Source organism: Pseudopipra pipra, chromosome 22, assembly GCF_036250125.1.
Source record: "Pseudopipra pipra isolate bDixPip1 chromosome 22, bDixPip1.hap1, whole genome shotgun sequence".
Classification (NCBI taxonomy): Eukaryota; Metazoa; Chordata; class Aves; order Passeriformes; family Pipridae; genus Pseudopipra; species Pseudopipra pipra.
In genome coordinates, this window is record NC_087570.1 from 3,728,869 (window position 1) to 3,740,547 (window position 11,679).

An 11,679-nucleotide genomic window follows, 5' to 3' on the forward strand; every position below is an offset into this window, starting at 1 on the left:
ATGTCTATAGGCTTTGAAGGTCAGGCCCCTTGTCCCTTGGGATGCTGGCTAGACAATGCCTCTGTCCCAGCTATCTCCACACAGAGTGGGCAGAATTGGGACAGGCTTTGAATGCAGGGTGTTTGTACCCCAGTGGTTTAAGAATAAGCTACATTGGGAAGTGCCAAAGGAGTGCTGCCAGGAATAGGCCTCCCTGGCAGTGTCACAGCCAGAGCAGAGAGGTGCAGTCTGGCTGCAGGGACCTGTCCCTGTGGAAGAGGCAGCATGGATCCTGAACTGGGTCACGAGCAGGCAGGAGCAGGGCTTGCAGCCAGGCCTTCCCTGTGACACAGAACACGTGTGGTGAATGTGGGGCTTGGGAAGCAACAGCACTGCCCTGACACATCTGTGTGCTCCCCACCCAGCTGCCAGTGCAGGAGAGGTGTGCATATAGAGGCATGATTCCTCAGGAATAACTAACATGGAACTGCTAGGAAAAAAAAAAAACACATTTCACTGCAGCTTCCCCTGGAAGGAGGTAATAGCTTGTGATCCACAGCAGGGAAGGAAAAGAGGGGAAATAGAACATTGGTTCAGCTCTGACTGAACATGAGGAGGAGACAGACCAATTCAAGCCCGTGTTTCCTGACTTTGTTACCAAGTCTCTCCACAGCTAACAAACTCTCCTTCTCACAGACTTTTTTGCCAAAAGTTGGATAAAAGTTACTTTTCCCCCTTCTCATTGGAAGTGTTTTCTGCTTGGAGCAGTGTGACTGTTAATTTTTTCCAAAGTAGAATCAGGAGTGACCTGATCAGAGGCTACTGGCAACACGTTTCTGTTTGAGATTTTCAGTGTTACCTTTGAACCTGGAAGGAAGGTACTTGTAACCACCTTATTGATGGAATGAATTCTGGTTAAAAAAATGCAGTAACATGATCGTGCTCAGGGAAAGTAAGCTTTGTCTGTCTCTCATCTGTTTCAAAAGCTGTATGAACAGTGAGATTAATTTTGCATGTAGTAGTAGAAGCTGGAGCTGTTGGTATCTCTCAAAGCTCCTGAAAACTGCAGCTTCTTAGCCAAGCTCCTTCCATGTCTGTGGGTGCTTTTAAGTCTGTGTTCAGCCCAAGAGATCTGTAAAGGAAGCTTTCTAAGGGTGCAGGCAGAGCCCCCAGGCTGTTAGAAGGACATGCAGTTCTCTGCTTTGGGATGTCTTTTGTGTTTTCTCTTGGGAGGAGGAGAAACCCCTTAGGCTTGAGCAGCATTGTGTAAAGGTGAGCTTTGACACTCAGCAGCAGGAGCTGTGAGTAACTAATGTGTATTTTCCCCTCTGTGCAGCCCTGATGTGTTTGTTAACTCTGGCTTTGACCTTAGTCCCCTCTAAGTTGTGAATGAGTCCTCAACAGCAAAGGGCCCCATATGCCATTCCTGAAAAACTAGTATTATCTTGTTCTGGTGTTTTAAGTACAGGATGCAAAAAAAGATAGCCAAAGGCTTTTATCCTTCCCAGGTTTGTGACAGAGGAGGGAATCCTCCAGTGGAAAATGTCACCACAATACAAGTGGTGACATGAGGCTTTGACAGATGGTTTTGTTTTTCATGGGAACTATGTAATATAAATGCAGGGGGTTGACAGCTGTTATCCTATATATGAGACAAATCGTGGCACTTTCTGGGTGCCCAGACCACGTGATGCTCTCAGACTGCTCAGTCTTTTCCTTCAGCGACTCTTACAAAAGTTTTTGGATACTGCAGTAAGAGGCACAAGCTGGAAGATGTGTTCTGTCTTGAATGGCATTGCAGAGGGGTAACTTCCATTTGAGGATTCTGGTATTTTTTTGTTCACACGTGTATGGCTTAAATAACGTACACAGACATGGTGCTCTGCTGTTGTATTTGAGTTGAAGATGCTGATATGTGAATGCTGAAGGGTTTAGGTCCTGCAGACATGCCAGGCGTTCACCCTTCTTGCTCAGTCTCTTCTGAGGGATTTTTAGAACTAGCAAGGTATGCTGAGGTGTTAATGTCTCGGCTTCTCTTTCGCCAGCTGAACCACTGCCTTTGATGGACTTGTGTCGGCGAGCTGTGAGGCTGGCTCTGGGCAAGGAGAGACTGACTGAGATCCCCACACTGCCCCTGCCAGCCTCCCTCAAGAGTTACCTGCTCTACCAATGACCTTCGTGTCCGAGGACAGAGAGCTGGAACCAAGGCAACACTCGGAGCTGACCCACTGAGCAACGGGCTCTCCACCCTCGTGTCATCGCTACTGTTGGGACTCCTTGGCCAAAGTATTCCTGCCACTGCTTAAGCCTCCATGTGCCCTTATTGGCAAGCTCCCAAGTAATCCTTGTTTCACAACTGTTTTGTTCTCTGAAAGTCACTTCCCCAGCACAGTTACAAGAAGGGACACTCACAGAAGCTTTGTGCTTCCCTGCTTCTCCTGAGAAAAGCTGTGCTTTGTCCTTTGGGCACAAGGGCTTGGGAGTGAATGGTTTGTCTGTACCAGCTAAAGGGAAGAACATAATTTGGGGAAAGGGAAGGCATTAGGAAAGGTTAAGACTGGGTCCTAAGAATGGAAAGGCACAAGGTGTCCAGCAGAGTTGGAAAGAGTCCGGAATACCAAGAGGAATTAATTGCTGAGTTTTTAAAAACCAAAAAAAAAAAAATTAAAAAAAAGTACAACCCCAAGCCCTGAAACACCAAAATTAAAACAGGACACTTGTTAATTTGGAGAAGGAGGTTGTGGTGCTGATGTCTGTATCTCTGCTGGAACTTCTCACCATGTTCTAGTGCTGTTTCACAGATCACAAATCCCATGTTCTTGTTTACCACTGTTGCTTTCTCCTGCTCCATTCTCTGCTCTGCCTCTTCTTAGAGGGTTTGACTCAGTTGATTGAGCAGTCAGGTGTCTTCCCCTGTCTTCTTCCTGACTTAAAACTGCAGGTTTTAGTCTGGGATCAGGGGGTCCTTGCTGATGTGGGGACAGGGAAGGGACAAACTTCTGCAACAGGGTGCAGAAGATGGAGACCAGCTTTATGAGCTGAGAGCTGTTACTCAGCTACAGGCCCCGTCACCTTGGGTCTGTATTCTAACCTATTCCATGGTGAGGCTTTAGAGGAATGTACTGATGTGTTTTTCTAATGGCTCTGCCAGGGAATTTCCTTCTTGGACAAGCTGCTTATATTCATCCAGACCAGGCTTCTTTCTGTCATAGACCATTGGCATAATCTCCACTTAACTATGCAGCAGGAATAGTTCTCCCTGTTTCTTGCTTGAGGGGGGGGGGGAAGTTGTCCCAGAGAAGGTGGTACCAGTGTGGGCTGCAGAAGTACCATCAGCAGATGAGAAATCCAGGAGGTGATTGCTGCAGAATGTCACTTGTGGGACCTTGACAGAGGCCGGGGGGGGTGATTTTCAGGCACAGCAAGAAGGAACTAAACCTCTCCAGAGCTGGGGGGCAGGAGAGAACTGCAATAAACAGGACAAACAATTCAGGCAAAATCAGCACATCCCAAATAGATTCTCACCTCAGTAGCCGAGTAAAGAGGATGACACTCCTTTACTAGCAGGAGCTGCTCTCTTGACCTCTCCACAGGTTACTATGCTGCCTTTCTGGGGTTATTTTGCACATTTCTTTGTCTTGAAAAAATGTTTGTGTGGTTGGTTTTTTTGCTCTTGAGTTATTCCTTCAGTTCTGTGTAGGTACAAATGAGTTTAGTTGTTGAAAATGTTAATATATATATTTGTGGTGTATGTATAAGAACATGTTTTAAACAGCTGCTGTAGGGTACCTTTTTTAAAATAAACTACTTGCATAGTATATTTTTTAAAGCACAGAATTGGTGCCAAGACTGGGTGGGGTGTGATGTGCCCCTTTTTTATTCTAATATTATATGATTTTGTTTTTTCAGCGTAGGGGTTTGTACTAGTTTCTGTTGCAGGGTGGGACACAAGAAAATTCAGTGTGTGTGGAGCCCTACTTGGTTGCCTTCAACTTGAACCAGTGTCTTCCAGAACTCCAGGGAAGTAGCTGTGTTCTCCCTACTTCTAATGCTCTTTGTGCTCCCACGTTTCCCTCTCTTCTCACTTCACCAGGACATTACTTTGTACAGTTTTAAATCCTGACTATTTTATGACTGTAGATAATACTCAGTAACCTAATAAACTTTATTAAATATTGCTTGGTGATGGTTTTTATTTACATGAAACGATCAGATTTCTTTATGCTTGGTTTCTACCTGAACAGTGAGCTTATTCCCAGGAATCCTGCCCAGGCAGGCAAAGCAAGGGCTGTTGTGGCCTTATCTCTGCTTGGAAGAATAACAATTCAAAGCTGGCATCTGAAAGGTGTGTACAGATGGAGGGCAAGGTGCATTGGTACAGGATGGTAAGGTATGGTAACCTGAGATTTTTGGGCAGTTGCCACTATTGCCTAAAAGATGGAGTTTATTAAAGTCTGTGATGAGACAGCAGCCTTGGTTTCCTGATTTAACTTGGTTTACAGCTGATTTATTGCACCATACTCCTTTTTGTATTCAATATAAAATAGATTCAGTAGAGTTTCCCTCCTACATTACAGCAAATGACTTTTCTTCTTTCAGAAAAGAAGTTTATAAGTAAATCCCTGACTTCTTATTTTATGTTGATACCTGACATTTTTCTTAGGGAGGTGGTGGATAGAAGACAACAAAACAAAATGGTGAGGGCTAGAGGGATCCCTGGCCAGAAGAACAGCACAGTTAATTACAGAAGGTGCTGTGGAAGGTTAAGCTGAGTGTTGGGAGTCATTCCTGTGTGCTTGAAAAATGGCTGATTGATTTCAGTGTGTTCTGGGAAACTTCCTCAGGTCATGAACTGGATTTAGCTCATGTTACTTGGTATTGGTTTTCAGTCACTCCCTACCCACTGCTATAAGTTGCTCTGTTTTCATGTATTTTTGGGATCTGTTTGCATAAGAGACTTCACTCCTGGGCCGTGAGGAGAGGTGGATTATTTTGTTTGTGGAATACAACCTGTTTGCTTCCTGGTTGTGCCTTCAGTCTGTTCCACCTCCAGCCTGTGCAATGCAGAGATGCTCTCAAATTGTGTCAGCAGGGAGGTTAAGCTGTCCCAAAGTGACTGAAAGTGTGATGACATGGTAGTTTTCTCAATGATGATGAAAAGTCTCTCCTGTTCACACACTTTTTTGTCTTCCCTGCAGCTACCAACTTCTGTGTGGAAACCAAACCATTTAATCAATTCACACACGCACTGCAACTTGTGAGGTTCAACTGAAGCTTATGAACTGCTGAATAATGGTGCTGTAGGGGGAGAGCTTAAAAAAAGGCAGGTAGTTTCTTTCCTCTTGTCTCCAGCCAGGGCAAGATTTTTTTTTATTTTGGATGTCTTGCACATGGGACAACCACGTGATTAAGGCAACTGTTTGTAGATCCAAAGCCTAAATATCCATTATATTCAATAATCACCACTTCTGGTTGCTGCAGGTAGTGGAGGACTTCAGTGAAACACTTATTTTCTGCCTGTTTCTGACCAAGGCTGGCTTCCCCTTTACCTTGCAGTGGAAGGCTGCCTGTGTGTCACCGGGAATGTGGCTGGAGGGGTTCTGGGACAGCAACAGGCTGGGAGGGTGCAGAAGGTGGGGCGGGTGCAGAAAACTGAGAAATTAGTTCATGCTCAGCTCCAGACACCCAAACAGGCTTGTGTTCCAGCTGCATGGAATATTTGAAACAAATGACCTGCTCAGGGCTGGGAGTCTGCAGTGTTTATGTACAGTGCCATGGCAACAGTGGAGGAAGTCATGGGATGGGGATTGGACCTGATGGAATCAACAAATGATATCACAGATTAGCAAGTCCTAATAAATCAGTGGCTCTCTGCTCCCCTGCTATTAGTGCCTGTATCCAAGCACTGGCACCGTGGCAGGAAGATCTCTGCCTTTTTGAGTAGCAGTAAAAACTGCAAGCCCTGCTTGTATCAGGACTGCCTTGAAAACCAGCCCTGTTCCACTGGCCAGCATCTCGTCCTCCTGCTGCTGCTGAGTCATCACGTTTACGCACATGGAACCATTCCTACATTTTATAGGAGGCTTCTGGCCTTGCCTGTGCTACAGCAGTGCTGTGATGATTCTGCAGAGAACCCTGGTGTTCTAGACAAGCAGGGGAGTAGCTTTTGTTTCTTCCTGAAAGTCGAGGCGTTGGTGACAGTAATTTGAGTGTGGAAAAGTGTGCAAGAGGGGAAGTGCTCAGTGGAGGAGTCGATAAGGAAGCAGGTCGTGCTGCTTCAGCAGTGTTGTCGTCGTTCCTTTCACAAAGGGAAGCCTGTACTGGGTGCAGGTTACACTCCTGCACACGTTTGTGCCAGCCAATATTCCTATTGTGGATCTTCACCAAAGCTATGACAATGTCAGGACAGAAAAACTCAGGGAGGGGGGGAAGACAGTTGCCAATTCTCTCCTTTATCTGCAGAACCGAGAAATTATTTCTGAGCTCAGCCAAGTTCCCTGTTGGAGCCCAGCTGCCAGTCTGTACCTGTCAAGTCCTTTGCCAGAACCAAGGCAGTTTTCCCTGTGCCTGAGATGTGTCAACTCAAAAGGATGTGCGTCACGCTTTTAAGAACTTATCTTGGCAGTCACACCTTTTCTCCTGCATAAGGTAAGACAATTATGAAAAACATTTCCTAGCACACTGCCCCTCTTCTCTCCACGTGCTTCCTATGCAGAGCTAATGCTGTTGATCTTATGCCAAAGACTAAGTTGTGTTTGACTGGAGAAGGAAATACACGGTGATTTATTTAGTATAAGTTTATTAAAATTAAAAACCTAACCCAAAGCACAGCCTTTCTTGGCTTACAAAACAGTGCTGAGGGGGAACAAAACTCATTCAGTGCTTGCACAAAACACACTGGAGCACTGATCCTGCCTTTGCACATGTTTTGATTCGAAACTATTGCAGGCTTGTCTGCCCTTCAGACAGAAAACTATTCGAAGCAGCTGCCAGATGTTTTGTCTGCCCTGTGTGTTACAGTTTGCTTACTGCTGAGCAATGCTCTTCCCATCGGGTGCTCGAGTTGCCCTTGGGAATCTTGTTCCTGTGGCACCTCGGTGCTGGTTTCCCACCCCTTTGCCCTGGTCACGTTCTCACAGGGCAGATACAAGTCTGAGTGTTTTACTGCAGGGCTCGGTGTCTGCTGTGCAATCTGCTGGCCTCGGCTGGGACCTTTGCTGGGACTAGCACAGACCAGCCACATTCCTCTGCTCACATGTTGCCACAGTGTGTAAAAGTTAAGGTGATTTACAGTCTCTTATAAAAGCACTCGGGGCCTGAATTTAGGCCTTGCTGAACAGCCTTACCCTGAGCACCCACAGTTCAGGGCCTGGGCAGCCTCGTTGACTGGCTGTGACTTAGAGCTGAGTTATAAATCTTTTTCCCCCCTGTAAGATGGGTGATAAATTCTGAAATACAGTGAAGTGGAGCAAAGACCTTTGTGTTTTTCCAGAACTGTGACAAATTTAACTCAATCAGAAGATGTACCTGCCCAACAGAGATAGCTTGAGAATTCCTGTGTTTGGCCAACCGTTTCACGTTTGTGTAAAATACACATTATTTGTTTAAAATACAAATTTTTTGTGTAAAATTTCTCAGCTGGGAGCAGTCCTTTGTGCCATCATGTTTAGAAGCACATGTCCATGGCTTTCTGTACTTCTGCACCACTTGTAGTCCTGCAAAACCACATCTATACATCTTAGGGCAGAGTCCTCATTAAAAGGGGTTTAACCTGCAATTTTTCACTTTGCTCAGACTTCTGTCTTTTAGTAATCAGAGGGCTTGTGCCCATGCTTTTTGGGCACACATTGCACTTGCCTCTAACTGTTCTGCAGTCAACAGCTTATGGCCCAGGGTCTGCAATGGTGTTGGGTGGGATGTAGGCCAAGAAATAGGTGCTACTTCTGGATACCCTTTTCCATAGCACCTTGTTTGTCCTGAGGAACCCCATAAATGACTCTTCTTACCAGAGTCTGTCATTGTTCCCTCTCACGACCTCTTGTTAAGCCATTAACTATTATTTAGGAGCACCTAACAAAACTTTACTGTCTAAAACCTGCATAAGCAAACAGGCTCTCCAGCTGATTATTATAAAGGGTACATGGGCAGGCAAGAAACACCTGCCTAAGCTGGAGTCTCATAGGACACAGGTGTTGATGCTTTTTTTTCCTTTTATTAAAACATACTGAGGGTTCCCCAGAATGGAAATGGGTCTGAACTCTTTGTTCTCTCACTTTTCCCAAAACAGGCCCTTTGGGAGTGCAGAACGTTCTCGTAGGCTGCAGGTAAAATGCCATCCACTGAACCAGTAACCTAATTTCCTGCAACAGGCTGGATGTTTTCTTTGGAAGAGGACCACCTAATATTGATAAGGTCTGTTCCCACTTAATCTGAGGTCCAACAGAGAGACTTGAGAAGTAACAGCTGTTACTCCTAAATATGATCTGTATTTTTCAAACTGTCTAGACACCTGGGTGGGTTGCACACATTACCAGCAAAGCTAGTTAATCATGTCAAACGTTTTCTTTCTCTAAAGGTTTGTTTTGTTTAATGAGCTATATGGAAACCCAGGGGAAGACAGTGAATCAAGCAGACAAGTGAGGAAATTTGATCACTGGCACTTGGACATTTTTCATTCTGACCTGGTATAGACAATGCACGGATTTAAGGATTTCAGAAGTTATTGGCTGTGGTGTTTGATAACACCACTGACACAGTAAACCCTTAAAACAGTGAGCTGGGTGGATGTTTCCCATGTGCTCTCTGTGAAATGCTGTTAAATGAAAACTGACTGAAACTCTGCTGCACAATAGGAAGCTACAGCAATGAAAATTACATTTACAGGATGCCAGAAATTTAAGTTTACAATTGATTTGTAAAGGAAAGCCTAGAAGAAGGAGCACTCAGAGTCCTTATGATGCATCCTACTTGGATAAATACAAATGTTTTCGATAAATACAAATGTTCTCACAGATGCCAGCTGCCTATTCCAAAGTACGGTGCTGTGTGATAAGATCCTTTTTATTAGGAAGGAAAGAAGGTGATTCTTCATATGCAGTCTGACATTTTTATTTGCATTTTAAAAAATAGTCAGAAAAATGCAAATAAACCTGAAGTTTAAAGGGGTGAGAGACATTTCTGGACAGGAACCCACCTGAGAAGCTGCATCCTGGAGTGCAGACACCCTTGAGGTGGACATGCAGATCCACAGGCACGTGGATCCTGGAGGATACCTAACATTTACAGCAGAGACTTGTGGCACACGTGCTTTAGAGCTGTGTTTTCTTGTGTTTGTGTTTGCTAACTACATTTTGAACTTCATAATCAAGATGAACCGTGGCCTTCAATAGAATAAACCTGTTTTCCTCTTTCAGGTTGCCTGGCACTGGCACTACTCACAAGAACTTTTCAGTAAGCACAAGGCGTGTGTCTTTCTCTACAAACAGCAAATGCAAATAAAATAATATTATGGTCAAACAGGTGGAATGTTTGCAACCTAAACAAGCATAAGAATCCCGAGACAAGCTATGATGCATTTCCCAGTAAGTTTAACCTGGAGTTTAGAAGAATTGAGCACCAGCATTAAATACTCTCTCCCCAGATGGGTGTTAAATAGTGTTTTCAGGAAGGTATGAACACTGAAAGAGCAGACCCAGCTTTGGAAGAAGCCAGGGTGCAAAAAGATTGTTGGTCAGGAAAAGCCTTTGACATGTGAATCTTTTACCAGATGCATTTGGCAAAGGTTCAGAATCATAATTGGGAAGACAAAGAGGGGGAAGAGATTCAGCCTGGGGGCTGGTTGAGGGTTCTGATCGTGGACTGAGCTCTTTGGCTGTTTGATAAAGCTCTGCAGGTACAGGTTGGCAACTGAGGCTGAACCTGCAATCTGGCTGCCTCTCCAAAATGACAGGCTGGGTCCCTGAGCAACACTTAGGGTGATTTTCTTTGGTTGTTTTCCCAGTGGTCAGCAGCTCCAAATGGTGCTGGAAACAGTGTGAGAGAAGCAGCTTGCTGCAGACTGCGCTCAGTTCCGAAATTCTCTCAGATGCCTTTCTTGCCAAATTCTCTTGGAAAGAGATTGTGTAATCAAACGGGGTTGCATGTAAAAACACACTTGTGTACGTCCAGGCGTGCAGGGTATTGCCAAAGTGGACAGACTGTCCTGCCTGTGCCTGCCAGAAAAGTTGTGTTTTGTCCAGCGGAAAGGAAAACATCCTTTTCTCTCTGCGCTTTGGAATTTGTCTTTTCAGACTCTGATCTCATCAGCAGAGGCTTCATACTATGACAAGTTTGGCCATCTTGGGGCAGGACCACAGTCCAGTAAATTGAGGCTTGCACCAGTAGCCAAAACTCAGCTGTTCTCCACAGAAAGTGGCCTTCTTGGTAACATGGCAGATGCTTCCAAGATTGCAGAGAACATCCAGGAAATAAAGGAAGCTGATCACTGATTTGTAATATACAGTCTTTTGTGCTAGTTGGTCTTTGAACTACAGCAGACAGCATCTGCCTCTAAACTGAGGACACAAGGAGGAGTATTTCATACCTAACATGTTTAATAGGTTGGAACACGGGCAGGTTGCACCATGCTGTGTGTGAACTCTGTATCACAGAAATTAGGCACATGCTCTAGGTGTGCTACCAACAGGCATCTTTCTTTCCAGGCTGTCCTATATAGCTGGAAAGGCTGATTTTTAAAGAACCCAGCAGCTGAATAGAGTGACATTTTTCCTATGTGTTGCTTTAAACCCTGGTCCTAATTCAGCATTCACCTTTTATTTCCCTCTTTGCTGGCTGCACTGGATTAAAATGGCAGATTTCCTTGGATTGTATGTTAAAATGAGACTGCCAACTGTAATTGGTAATTTCACTGAATATGGCCCATGCTCTGCATTCATGTTTGGGAGCTGTAGATTGTCAGTGTCAACATGACATTTTGCTGCATCTATGACATTCAGAGTCTCTCTGCATGAAAATATAGCAGCTCCAGTTCCAAGGACATCCTTGGAAGGAGAAGAGCTGCCCCTCTCCAGTCCCACTTTTCAGTCAGGTGACCAGTTTGTTTGGAAACTTCTTTGCTGTGGGTGGTGGATGGGGATATGTTTAAAGCAACGAGACAAAGGTGGGAGGAGAGGAAGCAAAAGGAAACACTCTCCTGAAGCCAAATTGTTTTGGGGGGCTGCTGGGAGGGGGAAGTTGTTTAGTTTTGTTTTCTGAAAAAACATCCTTACAGCCAAGACAAACAAAGGTGCTGCTCTAGGTCTTGTTACCTTTGTTCTCCTTGGGCCCCGTGTCAATTCCCAGATTATTTTTACGAACTGTTTAATCCAGGGTTTTTATTTCCCCTGTAAATAAATGGTATTTCAGATTCCAGGGCAGCTTCAGATGCTAATACCAGCTGTCTAGACAAAGAGTGGCCCATGAACATGATCGTAAATAAAAATAGTCTTGGGGCTTTGGTTTGGGTGTTTGTTTTTTTTCCTTCCTTCTCTTGTCCAACTTGCAGAGGGAGACTGGCAGGAGAGGCTGGCTGTGTGAAGGCAGGCACTGCACAGTTCTCACCTCCTTTGCCATCTCTTGCAGGGGATTGAGCTGGCTGAGGCCGTGCCAGGGGACGCTTGGTGTCTCAGAAATGTAAATATTTCTAGATAAGGAGCTAGGGGA

The 11,679-nt window shown here is 44.9% G+C and overlaps 1 protein-coding gene across 3 annotated transcripts in view; it reads left to right on the top strand.

The window, feature by feature from the left end:
* SPSB1 (splA/ryanodine receptor domain and SOCS box containing 1) overlaps nt 1–4,157 on the top strand; it is a 29,539-nt gene extending 25,382 nt beyond the window's left edge. For all 3 annotated transcript variants that reach the window (XM_064678507.1, XM_064678508.1, XM_064678506.1), the window contains one exon: nt 2,025–4,157. In XM_064678507.1, coding sequence (XP_064534577.1) covers nt 2,025–2,152 — 128 coding nt within the window. In that variant the 3' untranslated portion in view covers nt 2,153–4,157. The remainder of the gene's footprint in view (nt 1–2,024) is intronic.
* Nucleotides 4,158–11,679: the final 7,522 nt, after the last annotated feature.